Source organism: Castanea sativa, chromosome 1, assembly GCF_040712315.1.
Source record: "Castanea sativa cultivar Marrone di Chiusa Pesio chromosome 1, ASM4071231v1".
NCBI classification, from domain to species: Eukaryota; Viridiplantae; Streptophyta; class Magnoliopsida; order Fagales; family Fagaceae; genus Castanea; species Castanea sativa.
Window position 1 is genome coordinate 17977420 of NC_134013.1, and position 26284 is coordinate 18003703.

General features: G+C 34.6%; 1 protein-coding gene across 2 annotated transcripts; it reads right to left on the minus strand.

Moving 5' to 3' along the window:
* Positions 1-1459: 1459 nt before the first annotated feature.
* LOC142616674 (ubiquitin carboxyl-terminal hydrolase 18) lies at positions 1460-9731 on the minus strand. Of its 2 annotated transcripts, none has more exons than XM_075789472.1 (11): positions 9258-9731; positions 7165-7360; positions 6975-7063; positions 6716-6801; positions 6427-6589; positions 6159-6282; positions 5178-5335; positions 4028-4112; positions 3610-3879; positions 2977-3038; positions 1460-2535 (listed from the first exon to the last, which is right to left on the minus strand). In XM_075789472.1, the coding sequence occupies exons 1-11, from the start codon at positions 9602-9604 to the stop codon at positions 1719-1721; spliced, it is 2397 nt and encodes a 798-aa protein (XP_075645587.1). In that variant the 5' UTR covers positions 9605-9731; the 3' UTR covers positions 1460-1718. The 2 variants fall into 2 exon arrangements, with proteins under 2 accessions (XP_075645587.1, XP_075645591.1); XM_075789476.1 differs by having other exon boundaries at positions 3610-3822; positions 9258-9730.
* Between the last annotated feature and the right edge of the window lie 16553 nt (positions 9732-26284).

Below are 26284 nucleotides of genomic sequence, written 5' to 3' on the forward strand. Positions count from 1 at the left end.
AGAAGTGCGGCAGGTATTTTCGGAAAAAAAATTAGGTAGAAAATTATTATTAATTGTAATTTAAATTTTTATCTTTGAAATTATTTTGTGGCTTATCAATAATAAACAATAACAACTTAACACTTAGAATTTGTTATGAATGTATGGTAAAAATATTGTAGATATATCATTACTATTTTCTTTTCTTTTTTCATTTTTTTTTATGAAAGTTTATTTTTATAGAACTCTTGAAGTGGTGGGGACTGGAGAAAGCTGAAATGTAAGTAAAGAGAATACTACATACACAATAGTTTTTACAATTCATGAGTTGCTAAATTATTATTAATTCTAATATAGACCTCACTTATAATACTTTATTATTCACCATTTATAATTTGCCAACTCATATAGTTGTAAAATTTGTTGTGATTTTTATTATGCCTTTAGATTTATTAGTAAGTAAAACTATATTGTTTTGATCATTAATGCGTGTAAAGTGGAATCTCATACCTATTTAGCCTTGAATTTGCATACAATTTTGGTGTTGGCGTGTGAGTGTATTCTCTTATCTCATCTTCTTTCTCTATGTGTGTGTGTTTCTCAAATAAAAAAAAATCTAGCCTTGAATTTAAAATGTTTTAAAACTTAAATTTAAAGGAAAAAATAAAATAAAATAATTAAAAATAACTTAGGATTAGTTGACAGAAAAATTAAATCCAAAAAATAAATATTTGAATAAGAATACCATGTGAACAACCCATACCAAAATGATTTTTAGAAATAGAATTTTGCTAATGTGTGCCTTGGAACACAATAATTAATCATTTTTGGAAAAAAAAATTTCTCGAAAATTGAAAAAGTAGTGACAACTTAACTGGACCCTTAGAAATAATACAAGCAAAAGTAAAACTTATGCCCAGGGCTCTGAAAAATTGGATAAAACACAATCTTGACACATGATCAATAAACATGATCAATTTTGGACATGTCATATCTACGTCCACGTGGTCAATTTTGATCACAATGTCATGTCCATGTTTCCATCATTGCTCTAACACTAGACACAAGCCAAACCCTTTCTATTAAAGGGTATTAAGGAAAACGTTTCAATCCCCCGAGAAAACAAAATTCAATGAAAAGAGAAGTCATGCAGTGGATGTGTGTGTTTGCTGTGCAGACTAAAATAGTTCAAATGAACTAAAGAAAATAAATAAAGAAATAAAGAATCTGTCATTACAATTCACAAGCATAAATAATATGGTGGTGAACGTGTGTAATGGCAATGAATTTTCATCTTGAACCCATGATGCCTTTTTTCTTTATCCCTGTGTGTTAACAACATACAAATATTATGCATACAAAATTGCAGAAATGATATATCATTATTATTATTAGGTAGTTATTTCTTTCACAACACAAATCAAGCAACGATTTAATTAGGAGTAAAGAATTCTCTCTCTAAATATATAAGACAGGAAAATTAATTCTACCGTAGATATTTTTATAGACAAAATTAGCTCAGCAATGGAGAGTGAAGGTAATTTCTCCTCCTTACAATCTATTGCGATATCCATAACTGTGTCCACTTTGATAAGTTAAGAGTTATCTGATCATGGTACAATGGAACCGAGATTTCTGCAAATACTGAAACCCCAGAAAGAATTCCCAACTCAAATCTTTTCCTTTTGACGGTGGGATCATAAAAGAATATGAAATATAGAAAAAAGAACCTAAAATTATTAGAAACTGTCACCCATTATTCCTACTCTCTTTGCTCCATTTCCATCCACACAATCAGAATTGTAGAGGGGTGGTACGCGTTTCAGTTTATGAGTTTCAGCCGCAACTGGTTTACGAGCATGTTCTTCTCGACATGGAATTTCACTTTGATCAATGTGCCCATTGCCATAAACCTCAGCATGCTTTGCAACAGATGGTCTTGACTCAACCTCCTTATCCCCTGAATCTTCTCTTACAAATTTACAATCCATTGAAACAGGATCCATCTCACTGCAGGAAACCTCCTTTAACTCAACTGGACACCACTCAGAATCAGCCATATTCACATCTTCCAGATCTTCTCTTCCAGCCACAGAATTAAATGCAGCAGAAGATTCTTTCTCATGGCTAGAGAACTCAACTGAAATTGGTGTATGTGACCCAGAATTGGTCGTGTTTATATCCTCTGGATCTTCTCTTAAATCTTCAATGCTTATTCCAAAATATGACTCAGTTTCACAGCTGGCAACCTCCTTAGAAACAGAACTTGACTCGACGTAGACCACCTCCATATCCTTATGATTTTCTTTTAGAGCTACAGGGTTGATTCCAGTAGATGACTCTTCTTCACAGCTAGAAACCTTTGGGTGCGGACTACTATCATCAGACGATACCGCAAAACCATTCATGTGATTTAGAGACTCCACAGTTGTGGAGCATTCAACTTGTTCTTTTAGGCAAGGCGCTGCTGTCACTTGTCCCATCTGCTGCTGCTGCTGCTGCTGCTGCTCCACCGAAGGTTCAATAGGTCTAAGACATGATGGACGAGCACTCACCCTGCTCAACAAGAGGAAAAATAGGATCATTTAGAGTATCTGTTACAAGACTAGTGTATTTGATTCACACTCAGGCATACAAAAGCAAAGACTCCACAAAATTTCAAGCCAAGCATAAACACTGGCTAGTTTTTAAACAAAGACGATTCCCTCTATAGGGACAATAAAATACAAGTTCAATCATGCATATGTCAGCATATTTGCATGCACTATACAATTTAAAAAGGCGTCCAGGCTGAAGATGCAAGAACTCAAAAATCAATGAAACTTAACCCAAAATTAAACTCTCAAGGCAACTCAAGTCAAAGGCCCCATAATTTGAATCACACCAAGCAACAAAATTGTCAAAAAACAAAATGGTTTAAATTGTAATGTCAATAAAAAAAGAAGGAAAAGAGGGTGGCCAATGGCCATTGACCAACACACACACACACACACATACCTGCAATAGAAAAGCATATATGCTTCCTGAGAAAGTACCTCTTTTAATTCAACACTTGTAACCTGAGAAAGTTGCAAAAGAGGTCAGAACAGAAAAAAGTAAATTATTTATGATAGATAAAACATGAGCATTTGCCAATCCATGGCTGTGTGCATGCTGCAGAGGACACATGTTTCACAAGATGACCTATAGGTTATAGATCCACAAAAACTTTCACAGAAAGGGGACAGTAGCCATCCAATCATTATAGTCCATTGTTTTGCTACTTCCAACATAAATGTACACTGGACATTCAAGATATGGGATCACTTATGAACTCCTTTAAACCAACAAAAAAGGGGTACAACTAGTTGCCTTAATAAAACATGAGATATCCATGTAAGATTTCCTTTATTAGTATAAAGGTAACAAGTTCTACACCAGCTGTCAGTGGCACTGGTACGAACAATTCCAACACTAGCTGTAATTGAACAAGTAAGAGGTGGGAACTAAACATGTAATATCAATTTAGGGTTTTTAGGAATAAAAGGGACCAATTCTTACACTGGGAGTAGTGATGCAAATGCGTGTGCAGGAACCATGCATGACACACACACACATATGAGAGAGAGAGAGAGAGAGAGAGAGATCTACCTTACAATCATCAATTTTATACCAGTTTCCACAAAAATCCTTGGTATAGCAGTTGTAATGCCCATAAAAGGATGCGTTCAACAAATCCAAATGAACAACCACCGCATAAAGCTTGTATACATCTGTACCATCTCCTGGTTCGCTCATGTAAGGGCTAAGATCCAAAGTTTCAGGGAAAGTGACTCTCTTATTAAGTTTCCCAAACCTCCCACTCTGTAAAAAGTTGCAGATAGATAAACTAGAATTTTGAGAGACATTCTCAAATTCGATCTAGCAAAACAAATTACACAAACTCAAGATGACACACTATTACTTTTGAAAGTGAAAATCTATAATATAGCTTAGAATTTGCATTTAACATAGTAAGAGTGCATTACAAAACATAAGATAGAACATGTAAAATGAGTATAGCTCAGACCTGAAATCTTTTTAAGGCAATTGTAAGAATATTTGGAGCTTTTTTCACAGTAAGACGCTTCCAAGCCTTAACATAGTCATTGCAGCTGTAAACAGCAAAAATATATAATTTCTAACATGAGATCAAATACTGACATGGAAAACACATAATTTAGAACCAAAACATCAGTAAATTAAACTTAAAAGATCACGACAAACTAAACCACCATATGCAAGAAACTCTCCATAAATATAATAGATTGTACATAAAACCTTGAATCAACAAGACTTTCTTGAATGCAACACAAATTCGTGAGAAACATAGAGGTAAAAAATATAAATAAAGATGCCAAAAAGGCATTTCTTCATACTAGAAGCATAAAAAAAATAAGGGACCGTAAATTTCCCTCACTCCCATTCTTTTGTAGCTTGTTCATCAAAATTTTCCAAAACAGCCAAATTAGGCATATCTCAACCATCACCATACCCAAAAATATTCAATCATCCTCTCCATTCACCAATTTAACTTTACTTTAATTTTTATGATGAGGAACCCCAGAGACCGGGCAGAGCATCGTGTCTTTTTACCCCGTTAAACCCTGGACCAATGTAACACACCCACATCACAAGGATCAGTCATTGGCTTTGCCAATGGGACGTGGCCTCTAGAAACTGTTTTCACCCAAGGGGATTCAAACCTTAGACTTGGAAGAAGCATACCACCAAGAACAAGGCCTTGACCACTTGAGCCAACCCCTAGGTGTTATTTATTTAGAATTTGATAGTTGTGAGGGGATTTAAACTCTAGACATCTCCGTTGAAAATACTAGTAAGTGTCAACTAGTTGAGCTACAAAGTTCTTGACCAATCTAACCATACTTTTATAACACACATAATGCAAATGATGGATTGCAATAAAATAACAAAAATACAAATTTGGATTATCCTCTTTAAAAGGAAGGCCAAAACAACAATTAAAAAAATTATGCTTAAAACTATTCTACAAGTCTTCTTCTTTCTTTTTTTTTTTTCTTTTTTGGCTAGGTAAAAAGAAAGAAAATTTACTAGAACACATACATCACAGCTGATACACAGTATGCAGAATTATAGTTTTTTTCTTTTCTTTTTAAATTTTTTAATTGAACCTGATGGAAAAATAGATGCAACCATACCAATCGCATTTATACATATTTTCTCCATTAAGGCACTCCTTGGCTGTGAATTGTTCTAGGCATTCCTCCAAAGATGCAGCATCCCCATGAATTTCCACAGTCAAATCCATCATACTTTCATACTGATTTGAAATATTATTGCATTTTGTACATATCACCTGAAAATATATTTTTTTTTAAACATAAAAATTCAATACCTCAAAAGGAAACCAACAAAAAGGATTATAGAGGAATCAAATGTACAATTAGCAATAGAAAATCTCAAAATCGAAATGTGATTTGAAAAGAATTCATTAACCTCTATCGTTGCATAACTACAGCTATATTGTAAGCCAGCTCTAAGTGTTTGAAAGTATTTAAAGAATTTCAACATGCACATGCACAAAAATAGAATAACTTAATCAGGTTGTTCCAAGGACTGGATCTGTAGAGACTAAATGAAAGAATATTTATATGCCATTGGCTTGACAGAGATAAACCACATACAAATTACTTCTATTGAACAAGGAGCCACCAAAGAAAGTGAGTTAAGTTAGGCCCAAAAAACTAGGCACAACTAGAGATCTATTTTTTTGAGATGACATGGAACCTCACCAAGGCAAGGCCCTTTGGACCCACCCCTGCGTAGTAAACCATAGAGACACAACCCACCCACTAGGACCATGTATCAGGTAATCCAAGGGAACTCCTAGTGGGGATCAAACTGAGAGTGTCTAGATCTACAATTCATCCTACGCTTGCAACCATTAATTAGGCTGCACTCAGACGGGTTAGACACGTCTAGAGATTCTACAAAACAGCTTGTTCAGAAAACCATTGCCTATTTATGTGTAAGTCAGAAAAGGGTAGAGAAAATAAAAAACAAGAAGACTGCTCAAGTGCCCATGTTATCTCTAACACCCACATTAAATGCACAGAGAAGTAACAAGCTCATAAACAACAAGTAAAATCATTGTGTTCAGTAATAATAATATGCATAACCTGAGATTGGAGATGACCACCAAATATATGTTGGATAAGGGTTGTCTCTTGAGAGCTAGAATCAACAGCTTTTTCTCCACCAAATTCATCGAGACAGACAGATTGCATTGTGTCTATTGCAAACCTACAAGCAAGACAGTGGACTTCACAAAATTGAACTGAACTTAACATAAAATGCTGTTACACTACATTACGTCCTTATTTAATGGAACTGAAGCAATTTGCTAGTTCACGTAAATATACTGAATTTGACAAAAATAACACAAACCGCATGAACTCATGAGCATCTTCCTGTCTTCCGTAGCCAAGATTACCACCAATATTAGGTAAGCGAGAGAGAATATTTATAGGTGAAAAGGCTTGCGAGCTTTGGCTTGCCCTTTCAACATGTATTTGAAATTCACATAGGAAGCACCAATCATCCCGATCACCTGGAACACAAAAATCAACAATCATAAGAGTAAGAAATAGTTTAAGCACTTATAACCCCTCCAAAGAGTAAAAAAAAAGGGGGGGGGGGGTGACGGGGGAAGGTGATATCTAGCGTATGAGTTTACATTCTTTCCGATGGCCTTTTTCCAACAAGTAAGCAACAAGTGGCCGTGTGAATGCAAGGCATTGTAGAACCACATTGGCATAGCAACTGCACCAAATAAAGGGACAAAAAAAATCACCATACATGAACCCCATATGCATGCATGTATTTTGTGTGCATTTTAAGGGGAGGGGAAAATGTGCACTAGTGTAATATATCCTCACATGTTAAGCATCCACTTGATGGTATTATACCAAAGCATAATTATGGTATACACAAACCTGTTCCCACAATTTAGAAGTCCACAAGGAGGGAATCCTGGCTTGTCCCAATTGAAAAAATTCACAAATTCTTCGTATGGAAAAAGAATCTGAAAAGATACAAGTCTTGGTTACAGGTTTCTTATTTAAGTGTCATTTATAGTGCAAAAGGAAAAGTAATTTTGGGGGGAGGGGGAGGACAAACAATTACTTTTTTTGGCTGCTTGATTAGCTTAGAGATTCCACGACCATGAGCAGGAACCAGTGCAATTCCCGAGCAACTTTTACCCCCAAGCCCAGAAGTTTTGCGTCCAGAGCCCGCTGTTGAATTTACCCCAGATGGTCTCAAATCCTTGCATTTTGACTTATGTCCAGATTTCCAGTGAGCTTCTTGGCATTTTTGCGAGCTGGGAAAAAAATTTAAAATTTCCACCTGATAATTATTATGAACCTAACAAGTAACAACTACTAACAAGCACACACTCACCATTACAGATGAAACTCACTAAAACAGTAAAAAAGTCAAATAAATAATGAAAACAATAACAAAACAAAATTAATGCAGCCAAAAACAAAAACATAAGCATGCACTCACCAACCAAATAAGAAACGCATTCAAAAAAGGAATAATAATTAATACTAATGCCTTGAAAAACATAAAAATGTTGAAACCAGAAGAAGGTAGTGATTAATACCAGTTCATATAAATATACAAGTAAATCAGTGGTTAATACCAGTACTAAACTAAAGAGTAAGGGGGGAAAAGAGAAGGGGATGGGTTGTTACATACAAAAGAGTTATTTCCTCATGCAAAAAATCATCTGCAAGAGGCACAGCTGAGCTTGTTTTTCTCAAAGGAGGTTCTTAGATTTACTGCAGTCCACATAAGAGAGAAGCAAAGTCTCCTTTGTTCCAAGAAAAAATATTTGCACCCAATAATAATAACATTACAAAAATGAAGCTTATCTCCAAGTTCTTGTTATTAAATTTTAGATTTAACCTAAGAATCATATAGTCGCATTGTAGAACAAATCTGCCAACAGTACCCAGTAACATGCCCAAAAAGACAATTTATTTAAATCTTAAATAATGACAAATTATATTCTCTGGTTCACAGAACCAATCATTAAACTTCAGAACTTAAATGCCACAACAGTCTCATGGAATTGATGTATTGACATGAAGATCATCTGTCCAGAGATTGCGCAACAATGCTTGCCCAAACACCACCCGTAGCTAGAAGCACCAGAACATCCAGTGGCTTGAAGGATAGGTTACCCCTACTCATGTTCACCAATGGTTATCCAAGAAAAATGAAAAAGAAAAAAAGAACCACTGTGACAGGGGATCCACTGCCGAATTCTTGCTTTTGAAAAGAAAAAGAAAAAAGAAAAAGGTCTCAAGACAGTAAACAAGACATTCACCAAGAAAGTCTTGCAAGATCAGATGCAACAGTTTAAGTTGCATCATAATAGGCAGCATGTGCCACCTTCTTGCACACATCATCAACATTCAATTTTTAGTAAGTTGTTAATTGTATTTCCTATACAAGAATAACTTAGTTGTGCAAAGTAAATCCTTAAGCAGATAGGTCTTTCATCCACAGACCAATGCCAAAAACATGAAGCTTCCTATAGCAACTCATACAAGGCAATTACAGATCCGTCCTTTTATGGAGATGGATGAAACTAGAAAGTGAATAATTTAAGAAAAAATAAAATAAAATTCATTTATTACTCCTTGAAATTAGCAATTGACAAAAATAACTATTGAAATTGAACTCCCCCAAGTGTTTTTTTGAATTTGCCCAAGTTGTTGCTATGATTTTCCTTTTGAGTATATATGTCAAACTTTCATCTTTGGCATGTAATTAGTCCTGGATCCACCAATTCATAAAGTTTTCTTGCAGGCCAGAATTCTGCATAATCTAATCACTTGAATGCAAACCACTATTCAAGTTGTTGCCATGATTTTCCTTTTGAGTATATATGTCAAGCTTCAATCTTTAGCAATCTTTGGCATGTAATAAGTCCTGGATCCACCAATGTATAAACTTTTCTTGCAGACTAGAACTCAACATAAATTAAAGTTGTTGCTAAAACCACTAGAATTAAACTATTTCAGAATACCAATTATACCGAATTCTATCCAATTATAATGCATCAATCTATAAAAACAAAAACTTGTAACAACAAAACATCAAAAACAGACTCTTTAATTGAAAAACAAGAAACCCCAGATTAAAAAAAAAGAAGAAGGAATCACAAAACAAGCCAGCCAAAGTGATCATCTTTATAGAGTTACCAGTATCGAACGGCCTTGCAGCGGGAGCACTTTTTGGTGGCGGGGTTACGGCAGTGGGCGCAGGCGGAGTCCTCGTTGGGCATTGGAGAGCTGCGATGAAGATGATCAGGGCTAGAGGTAGAGGTAGAGGTAGGGCAAGAGCTGTTGTTGGTGGTGGTGCTGCTATTTTGTATGGCCATTGATGAATCTCTTGGTGGGTTTGATTCAAAATTGGCGTCAACCTCAAAGTACTTGGAAGCGGTGTTCTTGACGAGGTGGAGCAATCCAACAGCGATAATGAAGAGAGTAAATAAGAAGTGTAGGAACCAATTCAGGTCCACTCCCCCTCCACCTCCAGAGACAAGCATCTACGCCTTTCTCCCCAACTTCTTCTCCTTCTTCTTAGGGTTTCTCATTCATCACATCACATCAGTTCACAACCACAATCCCTCCCCAAATCCCTCTTATTATTAATATATATATTTTTAATTAGGGTTTATCAGAGATCCAATCCAAAAGCCCAATAATAATAATAATAATAATAATAATAATTTGTTGGCAAGGGAGGCTTACCGTATTCGAGAAGTACTTGTATTTTGGAACAACAACGCAACCAAAAAACCAAACACACACAAACACAATTGAGGTTTTTTTTTTCTTTTTTTTGACTGAAAAGTTAGAAGGTTTTGTATTTCTTACCTGGGAAGGAATTTGTTTAGTTTTAGATTTTTTTTTTTTTTTTTTTTTTTTTTATAGTTTTTAGTGAAGACTAAAGACTAAGGTGTACTTTTGGTTTGGTTTTGTGGGTGATGAAGGCGGTGGTGTGATTGGGTCCCGTGCCGTGACAGAAGTTGGAAATCACGGCCAATGAGAAGCTTTGGGACATGGAAGCTTTGTTTGTTTGGGTCCACGTGACACTCAAATAGAAGCATATCATTGCTTATCATTTGGGATTTTTCTTTCGTTCTTGCTTCTTGTTGGAAGTTACAACTTTAATCACCAAACTTTTGATTTTGGGGGGTATTTATTTTTCTCTTTATAATAACTTGTGGGTATAAGTGCTTATAGGGTGCGAGGGTAAAAGTTGAGATTCAAGTCTCTAAGAGGGAGTTCTACACACATATACACTTAAATTAAGCTAGAGTAGAATTCTATATTGTAAAAAAAAAAAAACCACTTGTGGGTAACCTATTTTAGGGGGAAAAAAACAAACTTGTTTAATTGATATTAATAAATAAATAATTTTTATAAAAGAATTTGTAAAATAAATTAAACAAAATTTAATTATATTTTATTTAGAGAATATTAAACATAATTTATTTGAAATTTGTTTATTGTGATATTGTTTTAATCCAATAAAAGTCATGATAATTGGATTTTTAATGGTGTTAACTCACATATAAAGTTGTTTCTCAAAAAAAACACACACACACATAAAGTTTTAATAATAAAATAATAACATTTACAAGGTAAAACTTATATAGGTTAGTGTGGTGGTACAAGAGAAAGTCTTGAAAAATAAATGCTTAAAGCTAAAATGATCGTGAAATTTTAAGTTTTGAGATGGAGTATTATATGAATGTGGGAATTTGTTTTTCTAGATCCATTCCAAAGTTTGCATAGTACATTACTAAGTAAAGAATTAATGAAAATAAAATTCAAACAAAAAAATTAAAGCATCTTTTTATATTATGGATTGTTAGTGGATTATGAATCCATAATTTTTTTTGGTTTAGACAATTTTGAATGCATGGCACAAATATGGAAATATTCGTTATTATTTTACTAATATAGAAAGCTATCTTACATTTTCTTTTTTTCTTTCTTTGTTGGTTTTACTTTTACTTAGGGTTTGTACTTTGTAAACCTTTAAACACATCAAAAATCCTTTTTTTTCTATTAAACATTTCAACAATCCTAGTTTAAGCTATATATGGGCAATGGAAAGTTATTTTCTATAATATATATATATACACGGGAAATTATTGTATACTCCCGGAGTACCATAAATACGTACTCCCTCCTCTCATATGAATTGTAAGTTTCACTAATTAAATTCATGGTGGGACCCACTATTCATGTGAGAATGGGGAGTACTTAATAATTTTCCTATATGCACACACACAACTCTATGTTGTTAGCTTTATTGGGATTAGTTTTTATCAACATGTTAATACACCAATGTGGTTTTTTTAGGAGAAAATCAAATTCAAGTATTTTATTAGACGTTAAGAGACGTTATCGGTTGAGCTAATTAAAATCTACCACATTTATAACATATTTTAGTCTAGCCATGCATTTCTTAAATGTTTTTGACTATACACTGTGGATGGAGAATGTTCCACCACCTCTTTACTCTGTTTTCCATGCTAATTTAGCGAAGTTATCTTTGTTTTAATAAAATAGTTGAAGTCTTCTTTCACAACAAAAGTCTTTTATTTGATGTTAAGAAACGTCACCAATTGAACTTAGGGATGACAATTTTGTCCCGCCCTACTTAACCCGCCCTTCTCCGCTTCGCTCCACGCGGATTTTTCCCACCCCGCAAAGGTGATGAGTGGGGATGAGGCAAGATTTTAGCCCCGCACCATGGGGCGGGTGGGAATGGGTTTAGACTTTTTAGACCTATCTCGCCTCGCGCCATCCCCACCTCGTCTCATGTTTCTAAGGGTTTTAATTGTAAATTTTTCATATTCTAAAATTCTATTATTTAAACAAACATATCAATATTAGCTTATTTTATTTCATCCAATGTGGTTCTCTACCTTAATTTTGTTATGTGTTATATTACAAGATTTTTTTGTGATTTTATTGTTAAACAATTGAATATATTATTCAATTTTTCCTAAAAATTGATTTGATTTGATGAGATAAATTTAGTTGTAATTTCAAGTATATATTTATTAATTAAATAGGCTTCATTAAAAAAATGGTACTAATTTGTAAAGTAGATTAATAAAAAATAAAATTTTAAAGGGTGAGGTGGGGTTTCGCTGGGCCCCAAGGGGCGGGAATATGGTAAGAAAGTTTTTTCCCGTCATGTAGGGCGGGGCGGAATGGGGTGAGACAAAACCATGCAAGGCGGAGATGAAGACCCCATCCTTCGGCCACGCCCTACCCCATTGCTATCCCTAGTTGAACTAATTAAAATCCACCACATTTATAACATATTGCATCTTTAATAACCTTACCTTTTATTAATTAAACAACTTAGAAATCTTTAAGGATCCATTTGATTGGAGGAGTGGAAAAGTGAGAGAATAGAAAATGGTGGGAGGATGGAAAAGTGGGAGGATAAAAAAGATTTTATTTTCTCTCATTTTTTTGGTTGAGTGGAAAAATGGAGGAATGGAAAAAATGAGTTTAAATAAATTTATTCATATATCCTTGTTAAATAATGATGCCCAATTAAAACAAAAAAGAGATAAATAACCATAAAATAGAGCAATCACCCAAATTTATTAAAAAATAAATAAAAATCATGTCTCAAAAAAAATCATGTCTAGTTAAAAAAAAAAACGGTGAATAAAAAACTGTTTCGCTTTGGTCCCTAATGTCATCTCACTAACAGAAAATAGCCTACGTGGCAAACGAAGTCCATATTGGCACACAAAATGCTGACGTGACTATTAAAATAATAATAAAAAATGTATCTCATGTTTAAAATTGCTACTGTTAGGACATATGTGATTCATGTTAGGAACATATGTTAACATTTTATGTAATTGGGAAATCTTTTGACAAAACGCACTTTACTTGTATTTGGGTAGATCTAGGATGTGTTTAATACTTCAAGAAACAAGGTTTTAAGTTCAAGTGTTAAAGCCATGCAAGTTTGTCCAAGAATCAAGTGAAGAAGTGTTGTTCATTAAAACTCGACAGCTAATATCTATCAAGTTTAAAAAAGTTGTTTCAGCCCGAAGCTCAATAGCTGCTCGACAGATAGGGTATTTGTCGAGATTTATGAAGTTCAGTTTTTCAAAGCTAATTTTCATCCAATCCGTGAATGTATGTTTGAGTTTTCTTTTCTCACAACTCTAAACATATATAAGGATTATTTTAAGGGCTGTCACGGGTTGCATAAGAGCACAATTCCACAAGTGTGAAGAAAAGTGTGACCGGATACCTAGTTTGCCCTAGTTCTTCTTTTTCTTTAAGAAGTTGTTGTGTTTGTACACACCATAGGGTTTTGTGACCAAGCAACTTCATGATCTTCATCGTGTGATGAATAGAAGAAATTTGCAGCCAACATTCTTCTCAAGTTGGTGATCAAGTTGCATACCGGGATCCGCGCATCAGATTGGTTAGTCACGTACTGGGAGCCGTACAATACAAGGAGAGATTGTCACTACAGAACAAGTCTAATTGTGTATTGGGGTAAGGGTTCAGCTGTAGGTTGGTATAAGGTATTGAGATTCCTTTACTTGTAATCGCTTGTTGTGATAATAGTGAATTCTCAAGAGTGGTGATCTTAAAATCACCTGGTGGAGTTTTTGCCTCAAAGGTTTTCCCCATTCGTAAACAAATCACTATGTCAATTTATTTTCCGCTGCATATTTATTTAGTTGGTGATTTATTTGTACTGCCACGTACATTGCATGTTAAATTGGTTAATTAATTAAACTTGGCTAATTAATCAACTAATCCATCACAAGGGGTCAATACATTCTTGATCTATCAAGTGGTATTAGAGCAGACACACTTTGATTTGGGTTTAATCTTTACTGTGCTATCCATTGACCCTTGTTTGTCATGGATAGAGGACAGTCACTCATTGTACCTCTTTTATTTGATAGTACTAACTATGTATACTGGAAAGTACACATGAAAGCTTTCTTGCAGTCATTAGATAAGAAAGTGTGGCAAGTTGTGGAGATAGGCTGGACTAAGCCGAAAGAAGCACCGGCCGACAGGGATGATGCAAAGATCAAGGCTGTTAATTTCAACAACAGAGCAATGAATGCTTTATTCAGTGCGGTCACAAATGAGGAATTCAAGAAGATATCCTCCATTGAAACTGCAAAGAAAGCTTGGACCATTCTCCAAACAACCTATAAAGGAACCAAGACTATCAAGGATTTGAAACTTCAAAGGCTCACTACTACCTTTGAAGAAATTAAGATGGAGGAGGATGAGTCATTTGATGAGTTCTACGCCAGGCTCAAGGACATAGTGAACTCAGCTTTTAATCTTGGGAAAACCATTCTTGAACCTAAGATTGTGAGAAAGGTGCTTAGATCTCTACCCGAGAGATTTCATGCCAAGATTACCGCGATAGAGGAATCAAAGGATATTGACAAGATTTCTTTGACAGAGCTGGTTGGTAATTTGCAGACTTATGAGTTAGGTTTGACGAGGATTGGCAAGTTGGGTAAGGGTAAGAGCATGACATTGAAGGCCAAAAGCAATGACACAGATGAGTTTTCAGTCGATGAAAATTCTAAAATGAAGTCTTACATCACTCGGCAGTTCAAGAAGTTCATGAAGAATGCAAATGCAAAGGGTTGTGACAAGGACCGTTGGCAATCAAGTTCTTCTCAGTCTAAAAGTCAATACAAAGGGAAGAAAGATGCTAGCCATGGAGGTTAGTAAATTTTTCCCTCAGGACCTAAGTGTTTCGGGTGTCAAGGATTTGGTCACATGAAACAAGAGTTCCCTACTTATCTCAAGTCCATCGGGAAGAGCAAGACACTTGCTGCTACCTTGAGAGACAGCGAACTTGAGGATAATTTCAATAATAAAGATGACGGAATCCTAAATGCCTTCACCGCCACTATCAATCGTATTGAAGGGATTATAGAAGATGTAGATGAAGAAGAAAACTTGGTGGAATCAAAATTTAAGAAGATGGATGAACAAGATGACATCCACATTGCCTATGCAAAGTTATATAAGGTCTTTGAAAAGCATGAGAAGTTGTATAGGTTGGCCACCAAGATACTCAGTGATGTGGAGCTCGAACGAGAACAACTCTCCATAAAGTTTGATGAAGTCAATCAGATTATTAGAGTACTGAGATTTGAAAACAATTTCTTGGCTGAGAGAACCAAGAAGCTTAAGGCAGAACTGTTCCAAGTTAGAGCTCAGTTGGAGAGGACCTCAAGTGCAAATCTTGATGAGATGCTTAGTATGCAGAAATCTGCCTCCAATTGAACCAGTTTAGGATATGATTTCTCTTCTCCTAATCTTGTTTCCTCTAGTACTACTGTTTTTGTTTCTCATGCTAATAATATTGAATCTGAAAATAATGATGCTAAAAATATGATAGCTAGTGAGAACATAAACGAAGGTAAATCTAACTTAGGAGCACCCTCTAAGCTTGCTAAGAAAGAAATCAAAAACCCTGGGCTAAGAAGAGTAATGCTCAAAAATCCAAAGAGAAGAAGCAACATCTCTGTCATTATTGTAGAGCAGCTAGATACACTTGACCAGATTGCTACAAGTGGCAAGCCACTCAATAGAGCAACAACATGGCCTCAACAGGAAACTTGAGTCAGTTTCCATCCTCTTTTGCTCCTCTTGGAAATATCCTCAAGGCCCTCATGTTCCTTACGAACTTGAACAGTTGCAATTCTTCTCCCTTTCCGCCGATTCAAGAGTTCACCAAAAGGAAAGGTTATTTCGAGGTGTGGAAGGAAAATGGCTCCAAGTGATTTAGTCACTTTTTCTCTCTCTCCCTCTCTTGATTTTGTTTTTGCAATAGTTTTGTGTTTTGCTTTCTTATTTTGAAACTGTTTAGGTTTTATGCATTGCTTTGTTTGATATGTTTTTGTTTGTTTGTTTTTCAGTTTTGTTTTATTTTTCTTTCATTCATAAAAATAAAAAAATAATTTGAAAAATAAATTAAAATACAAAAATAGTGTGTGTTTGTGTACATTGGTACTTGTGTACCTTGAATGACTAATGAAACAAAATTTTCTAAACTTTGTATCTCTTGTAACTTAGATGAGCATCTCTATGCACAACTAAGCAAGTGAGCTTTGTGGCTCTTTGTTTGTGATGAGTAAGATTAAATTATATCTTGTACTTAACACTCGTATCACTCTTTTTGATGGGAATGACTAAAAAATCCTAAGATAAAGGCATAAATAACCATCTCACTACTGTTGCCTGCCAATCATGAAATGACATTGGTATGCTTCGGCATAGCAAAAGTGCAATGTCAAAAAGTTTAACATAATTGGGTATTTCTTTTCTCTCTCTTATATGCCCATGTATGATATGCTTAATAAAAGGAAAACATGCCAAGAAAAATTAAAGCAAAAGAAACAAAATGCTTTAAAATATGATTGCAAGCATGTATTTTAGGAGATGTAGGAGTTATAGGATGTACCTTGAAAGTGATAGTCCCTACGAAGCAGTTATAATCGTGTGTGAGTTAAATTGATTTACTCATATGTCAAATCGTCATAATATAGAGACACTTATGCAATTTTGCGATGTTTTTCACACACAACACGCGATAATCTTTGTTACTTTTGATACATGTGCAGATACAATGTGATTTGACCATCACAAGATTTACTTGTGTTAATGTATGCTTACTAAACTGTCTTAATTTATTTTTGAAATATAAAATTGGTTAGACTTGTTTAGTGTGTGTGTGTTTTTGGATCTATGTGCTTACATTTTTCTTGATTGAGAGATTAAAATGTTGTTTGGATTATTGGTTGAGTTGCATGTTTGATTGCATTCATGTCTGTGTTTTTTTCTTCTTGAAAAATTGTTTTTAAGCAATCTCGACACCTAGGCTATTTACCGAGCTTTTCAGCTTCTTTTTATCGCAATCTTAATAGCTTCTCGATCTATCGAGAAAGTTTCTGCCTCCTCGATAGATGCTTGATAGCTCCTCAATCCATTGAGCCCTTTTTGCTATGGACACCTCTGGATAGCTGCTCGATAGATGCATCTGTTGAAGTTTAAACTTCAACACCTCTCGACACCTCTCGATCTGTCGAGATTTAAGAGGTTCTATATATAGGATCCGCATGATTTCAGGTTCATTTCTCTCAATCTCTGTTGACTCCTGTTGACTCTTCACCTCCCAAAACCTCTCTCTCTCACTTCAAACTTCTTTACCAAGAGTTTTTTGGCCTAAAGATCATCTTCTTTCATTTGGTATGATCCTTTTCACTCATTCTTCATGCATTTCATGCATTTGACCTAATTTTTTGGGATTTTTGAAAAATATTGGGTTTTTCAAAATTGATGGAGTTTTTATGAAATTTGTGGGATGAGCTTTATGAAAATGTTTTTAAATCATCATGCATTGCATCTCATTTGCATTATATGATTATAACAATGTTTCATGCATTTTAGATATGTGTTTACTTTGTTAAAATAATTGTGTGCTGGTAGGATTGGATTGGGCTGAGCCCATGATGTTTTTACTATTGTATATCACATGCTCATGCATTTTCATGCATACGTACCTTACATTCTCTATATTTTTATATATTGATTGTGATTGGTGCTTTTTTACATCTCTCTCTCTCTCGGTTAGTTGCTCTATGGCACCTAAACGAAAATCTACTCCGTCCTAGAACCCTTTTCGTTCCTGGGCATCCTCTTCTTTTGATCCTACGCCCTCTTATATTCGGTTCCGTGATGATAAAGCCCGATCGGACTTTTCGAAGAACTTTTCTAGATGAGGCATTTATTCGGAACGCCAAGTCATTTTGTCAGACTTCTCCGACACTGACCTACCCACTGTCATTCACAGTAGGGGTTGGGAGTCACTGTGTAATGTCCCAATCACTTGTCCACCCGTGCTTATATAGGAGTTTTACTCCAACATGCATGGATTTGATTATTCAGTATCTCTCTTTGTCACTCTTGTTCGGGGTATGCGCATGTGGTCACTCTGGATATTGTATCCGACGTGCTCCATGTCCCTAAGGTAGTGCATCTTGACTACCCTGGTTGTGATCGTCTTAAGACTGTGTCTAAAGACAAGCTTATGTCCTCTTTTTGTAAGCGTCCCTTTGATTGGGGTGATCGTCAATTCATTTCTTGTTCGGCCTTTGCTAAAGGTCCTAGGTTTATTAACATGGTTATGACTTTTATTTTACATCCTTTAACTCATTATAACTTCATTATAGAGTCCCGTGCTCAATTTTTGCTTTCCCTTTTAGAGCATCTTACCATAGATTTTTCCTCTCATTTCATTCTTCTCCTTATAGATGTGTATAGGGATACGGCGACTCGTGATAAGCTTATCTTCCCTTCGGCTATCACGAAGATTTTATGCCATTTTTCTGTCCCCTTTCTCGGTTCCAACCACATCCATGTCGTGTGTGCCATAGACGCCACTACCATTAAACGGAAGGAGGCGCAACTACGTTCAAGAAGGTCCGGGACGACGATTCCTCCAGTCTCTACAGCTCCATCCACATCCACTCCCTCTTCTTCTACGGGTGGTATGTCTCTCGAGGACATCATGGCACAACTTGTGTGCATGGATGCTTGCCTCGACACTTTCAGTGATGAGTTTTGTTTGGTGAACACCCGTGTTGGTTATATTGCACGACGACAAGCTGTCATGGGTGGCTTCGTTACTTCTCCTCCTCTTACTTCAGAGGCTTCTAAGGATGAGGACGATGATGCTGATGCTTTTGATATTGATGAGGATGATGATGCTAGCTCTTCCAATGTTGATGAGATGTCTACTTGATGTACTTATCCTTTGTCACTCGTGACAAAAATGGAGAGTAATTTTGGATATGAACAACGAAAGATAATTGTAAATGGGCCTCCTCGGACGCAAGCCGAGGACTACCTCTGTATTATTTCCATTCTTTACTTAAAGGTTACAATTCTTAGTTTCTTTCTTTGTTGCCGATCCCCCTTTTTTCTGGCCTTCACCCCCCTTAAATACTTCCTTTCCTGATACCTTTTGAACAGTGACTAGAAGTTTCAGCCCTACTGTTCAGGGGTCACTTCCCCATCAATACGACCAGGGAGGTAGGTGCAGAGCCTTTAATGCGGAGGTGGCAGCCTTTGTCCTGGATATTTTCTTTAACACTGGTGCATCTAGAAGGTTCAGGGTATCCCCCTTTAACCATTAGTCTTTCCAGAGTTGTGCCTTGACCTTCATAATGAAGTCTTGAGTTCTCTTGGATCTGTCCGAGGAGAAGCTCGCCCTCGGCTGTACCCTCGGATCCTCGGCGTATGGGCCAATTCGTAGAGTTTAATTCTGGAGCAGGTCGGCCCTCCATGCTACAATCCAAATGCCCATATGCCCATTTGGGTCCTTTTACTCCCCACAGTTTCTTTTTTCTCTTTATGCACATGCTTCTTATATATTGTATGCAATCTTTTATTTATGTCTTACACTAAGATGCCTTGATGAGTTTTGTTTAAAGTGTTTCAGAAATACAGGTAGTCAAAGTCTTCTTGCCACGAACTCTCTTTTTGCAAAATTTTCCAAGAGTTTGTGTTATGATAGATTTTATTGTATTCAACAAGTGAGTATAAGTTGAGTGATTTATGACTTCTCTCATATGTTCATTTGTTTGTTGTGGTTTTGTCACAGATTGCCAAAGGGGAAGATTGTTAGGACATATGTGAATGTTAGGAACATATGTCAACATTTTATGTATTTGGCTAATCTTTTGACAAAACATACTTTACTTGTATTTGAGTAGATTTAGGATGTGTTTAATGCTTCAAGAAATAAAGTTTCAAGTTTAAGTGTTAAAGTCATGGAAGTCTGTCCAAGAATCAAGTGAAAAAGTGATATTCATTAAAGCTCGACAGTTAGTATCTATCGAGTTTAAAAGAGCTGTTTCAACCTAAGGCTCGACAGTTGCTCGATAGATAGGGTATCTATTGAGATTTATGAAGTTTAGTTTTTCAGAGCTAATTTTCATCTAATCTGCGAGTGTATGTTTGAGTTTTCTTTTCTCACAACTCTAAATATATATAAGGATTATTTTAAGGGCTGTCACATGTTGCACAGTTGCACAAGAGCACAATTCTACGAGTGTGAAGAAAAGTGTGACTAGAACCTAGTTTGCCCTAGTTCTTCTTTCTTTTGAAGAAGCTGCTGTGTTTATACACCATAGGGTTTTGTGACCAAACAATTTCATGATCTTTATGGTGTGATGAACAGAAGAACTTTGCAGCCAACATTCTTCTCAAGTTGGTGATCAAGTCGCGTACTAGGATCCTCGCATCAAATTAGTTAGTCACATACTGGGAGCCGTGCAATATAAGGAGAGATTGCCACTACAGAACAAGTCCAATTATGTATTGGGGTAAGGGTTTAACTGTAGGTTGGTATAAGGTACTGAGATTCCTTTACTTGTAACCGCTTGTTGTGATAATAGTGAATTCTCGGGAGTGGTGACCTTAAAATCACCCGGTGGAGTTTTTGCCTCGGAGGTTTTCCCCATTCGTAAATAAATCACCGTGTCAATTTATTTTCCGCCACATATTTATTTAGTTAGTGATTTGTTTGTGCTGCTACGTACTTTGCATGTTAAATTGGTTAATTAATTAAACTTGGGTAATTAATCAACTAATTCATCATAAGGGGTCAATACATTCTTGGCTTATTAACCACATCAGCATATAAATTTTTTTAAAAATAATTTATCAATTTTAACTAAATAAACAAAAATTAAAAACAAAATTGAAAACAAAAAATCACATGAATTAAGATCTAAGTGGATTTTGAACCTAAAATTTTAAAACCCAAAAAATCATCAAAATTTTTTTTCCTCTTTTTTGGGAAGAATTTGAAGTACTCAAAATAGATCATGAATTCATGTTCTTCAAACTCTAGATACCCCAAATGGAAAAAATAAACAAAACAAATATTATGTTGAAGAGCCCACACACACACACACACTCTCTCTCTCTCTCTCTCTCTCTCTCTCTCTCTCTCTCTCTCTCTCTATATATATATATATATATATATATATATATATATATATATATATATTCGAAGCTCCTTTCTCTCTATCCAGATCAAGACCCATGGCCTCCTCAAAGCCCCTCTCTCTTCAAATCAAGACCCAATTGTCACCTTCACGGCCATGGTTTTTCAGATCTCGTCTTTTCTTATCTCAAGCTATCTTCTCACACAAACCCTCAGCTCTCTCTCTCTCTCTCTCTTGATCAAAGCTCTCTCTCTCTCTCTCTTGATCAATTGATCGATCTAAACTCTCGACCACTGTTGTATGGAGATTGGATTTGAAACCCATAAACCAAACCCAGAAAGGACCCATTGCCATTCGTGGCTGTGGTGGATAACGATGAAGGATTAAGGCTTGAGGAGCTTCAGCCTAGGTTCCTCGTGGTGAAACAAAAATAGAAGATTGGATGGTTGTGATTGGTTTGAAGATCGGTGAAGGATTAAAGCTTGTGGATGTGAATGTGGTGGGTTTGGAGATTTTGGATAGTTGGTTTAAGTTGAGTTTTGGATCGTCGGGTTTCAGATCACAGATCATTGTGATTTTGTGTTTGGATTGTTGGGTTGTTGCTGAAGATGGATTGATGGGTTTATGTTTGTGTTTGTGTTTGTTTTCTTGCTGATTTTTGGGTATGTGTTTTTTGTGTGTGCTTGGATTGATGGGTTTGTGTTTGTGTTTGTGTTTGTTTTCTTGCTGATTTTTGGGTATGTGTTTTTTGTGTGTGCTTGGTTGATAAGAGAGATTTGCTGCTGGGTTTGTGTTTGTGTTCTTGTTGGAGATCGGTTTGTGTTTTTGTGTTTGGTTGATAAGAAATGGTAAGAAAATACTAGAAAATCTAGGCATGTGTTCTTATATTTAAAATATGGGTCTATGGGCTTTAGTGTTATTGTTGAAGATGAAGATATATGGATCTAAATTTATGTATATTTTGGATTTTAATTTTGTTTTTTCTTTTTTATTTTGTTAAAATTGATAAATTAAAATTTTTTAATTTGTTGTTGATGTGGAATTTATTTTTATTATTTTAATAACCACATCAGCATTTTGTGTGCCAACATGGACTTCGTTTGCCACGTAGGCTATTTTCGTTAGTGAGATGACTGTAGAGACCAAAATAGAACGGTTTTTTATTTTGGAGACTAAAAACGGTAAAAAAAAGTAGGGAACAAAGTAGAAATGAGATGAAAATGTATAGCCGAAAATAGTATTTCCGCCAAAAAAATAAAAATAAAGGCAACTTGAAGAAATGGACATTTTTGTCAATTAAGAAAAAAATCACCTCCACTAAATATTCTCTCCATTTTGGGGAGAAAATATTTTGGTAGACCTGAGGAGGAAACATCTGGATTTCATCAATTATTTTATTCTTTCCTATCCAACCAAACACATTCCAAAATAATTTTCCTTTCTATTTTCTCTCCAAGGTTTTTCATTCACCCTGTTTCACATACCAACAAACACACCCTAAGAAAACAACTTTTGCTACCAACTCATCTACAAAAATCATCTAGTTCCTTGATGGATTTGTTGTTGTTATTATTATTTTTTGGGTAGAAGTTATTGTCGTCATTATTAGTTTGATAAACAGGACATATTGATGAATGTGTGGAGTGGGGTTGTAACATATAAGTATTGAACTGGATCAGCTATATAAGCAGCCGCCATGAGACACAGTGAAATTATCAATTGAGCAATTGTCCTTATCAATCATTGTAGATTTTTGTCTAGAATGCACGTGTTCATCTTTCAACTTTAAAATTGAAACCAGCAAAAACGTACTTGATTTATTTTATATACACACATAGCTTTAAGATTTTTGGAAAGTGAAAATAAGAATCTCAAAGTATTTACATGCTTTACAAACTGAGAGGAAAGTGTGGAAAAAGTTAAGAGATTATTTAGTGAGAGAGAGGTCTAATTTGCAACGGAATACTAATGGTTTTTAACAACTAATATGCTTTATTCCTAAATAATAAGGGACTTACTCAACAAAAATATTTTAATTAAATATAAGTAAATAAAATAAATTTAAAGAAAATAATACAAAGCTCTCTTAAATCTAAAAATGAAAAGTTATTAAAACAAATAAAATTCCTTTAACTATAACAACACAATGTTATAGATAAAACATTAAACCAAAGAGTAATATACATATCTTGGATCTTGTGAAATGAACTATTAAAGTCCTGAGCATGATGAGGAAAATATTTATTGAAAATGACAAGACAATTTCATTTCATGCCCATACAATATTTTAAAATTTTCATGAACTATTAGTGAGGTGAATGAAATTTGAGATTTTTGGATTTATGACACGTTTATTTTAAATCCATTAAGCCTACCAAATGGGTGTCTCCAAAGGAACATTGAATTTGAAATTAAAACATTAATATAACCTAGAATATAGCACGATTTCTTCTCAAAAAAAGAAGTTAAATTATATCAATTTCTCAACAACAAAAAAACAGTTATATTTTTTATTTTTTATATCAGTGATGTCATATATACTAGTAATCTCATAAACACCTTCGAATAATATTTATAGCAGTAATGTCAGAAATTCTTTGATGAAGAAATTTCAAATGAAAGTACTATAAACAAACAAAACATCTTTTTCAAATTTTTTTTTTAAAAATTAAGTGACAAGTTTTATTGAGGAGAAGAACCAATAAATCAAAGTATACAAGGGTATACTGGATTTTATCTTTTAGATGAATGGCATATCTACTATCTATGATTACAATGATCCATAAAATCTTGTCAAGCATAAAAAAGGGGATATGCTCTTGCAATATGCATCCACTCAAATAATTTCTGGAAAAAATTTGTCTTCACTTTCTAGAATAGACTACTCACTCCCCTCAAAAGTTCGAGAATTCCTTTTGCATCAAACATGCCACATCAAGCCGTGGGAAATAAGTCAAATAACCTTCCATATTATGTTGTTTTTTTGCTTCCCAAAATTATCTTTTGTCAGCATGCTAGTAAACCAAGAACCTCTTCAGGTATCAACCATGAACTCTAAATAAATCAAAAACCATATTCCACTATTCTTTGGTGAAACGGCAATGCAAGAGCAAATGAGTCCTCATCTCACTTACACATACAACACCAACTAGTTAGAAGTATATTCCTTTTCCTCAAATTATCTACATTGTTTATATTATACTATACGTCGAACCATTAATATTCATTAGGGTAAAATGTAAAACTGATCATCTAAGTTTCTTCAGATTTCATTTCAGTCATCTATAAAAGTTAACGGAAAGACATTAATTGAATAAATCAGAAACTTAAAGGACTGAAATGAACGAAAGCAAAGTTAGAAGACTGAAATGAAATATGAAGAAAGTTAGAGGGTCAGTTTTGCATTTTAGTCTATATATATATATATATATATATATATATATATATATATATTTAGGGGTGAACAAAAAATTGACTAGACCAACCCAAACCCAATGCCACCAGTGATCACCGAATCGATCAATCTGAGTGATTAGAGGGGGTTGGGGGGAGAGGGGCAATCAGGTGTGATTCAATGAGGTGGTTGGTGGTGATTTTAAAAATCTTTAAAAATTGAATCATATTGTGTGCGTGCGCGCACCACTACAAAACACGCGGGTCAATAGCCGCGTTTGTATATATAAATCATTCCATGTATGAAAAAAAGACTACGTCAAAAGAAAACCCTTAACCTGATTTTTTTTCTTTCTAATTGTTTGTTTGTTTATTTATTTATTTATTTTAAATATGCGATATAAAGTTATAAACTAGTCAAACCAACCACACAAACCCTCCAAACTGCATTGAGTCGAGCACTGGTCACTGACCTTTGTGGTGCGGAATTTTTTTTTTCGTAATGCACTACCCCTTGTATACTTCTAGATAAACTAATGAAGACTTGAACTATTAAGTATTAACATAATCTCTTTGCAAAATGTAAGCGAGTCTTAAGTGAGAGATTCGAATTTCAAGCTCAAAAACACAATTGGCTGGAGAAAGATTTAGCAAGTACTACTTCCGCATTTTGTAACCAGTCCAAGACTCCAAGGCAACAAGTAATAAAACATTAATCTCAAATTTATGGGATCAATCATATGAATTATTCCTAGTTGTTTGATTTTTTTTTATTGTATTTAAAATTATATTTTTCTTCATGTCATTAACATATAAAGGGAAATATTAATTAACAGTACTTAAGGGTATTTATTTAAGAACTATTTTTAAAAATATTTTATGAAAAAATGATAAAACAATTAATTTTGTTGACAATTTTTTATATTTCTTATAAAAGTGGTATTAAAACTTTTTTAATATAGTTTATTAACAATTATTCTAAAAGTATATGTTAACATGACCTCTATATATATATATATATATATATATATATATATATATATATATATTTCACTTTTTTGGTTTATGACTTTTCGGGTAAATAAAAATATGTATCGACTCTATTAAGAGAACCTTTACAGATTTGGTACCTTCTCGACCCACATGTGAGGGGGGGTCTACCACACAAAGTGTTTCACTCCTTTGACTCTTCCCCGTAATATTCCAAAGTATCTTCCAAGGAATAATTCTTCTCTACTGGTTGCTTCTAATCATACAAATACGTATACCATCGTGTGGCTAACAACTTTCGTTGTAAATGAAAGAAACAGGAAGATCTCACGTCTAAAAGTATATTGATCCCAAACTTCATTTGTTAAAGCCAAACTTGTTGCTCTTAGTTGTTTCTTTTTCTACAATAGGGGCTTTTGCCGATGCGTCTGAGCCGGCGTACATGGGCTAAGGAGTATTTTTTTTTATTCACTTCAACGTCTTGAAGTTTAGAAATCTCCAATTCAACCCATGAGGACAACTATAAAACCAACCCAATCTGATATAGTGATTTTTTTTTTTTTGAGTAAACAGTAATATTTATTAAAACATACATGAAAATAGTAATATACTAATATTAGTGTTTTAAACCAAGTTTATAATACATTATTTAATCAAAGTATAACTACAAAATGACCTAATAAAATAATGGAGCTTTACTTTAACAAATTAAACATATTATTTTAGAAATGATTGCAGTTTAAAGAATTGTGCATAATATTCCATCTTCATAAAAATTAA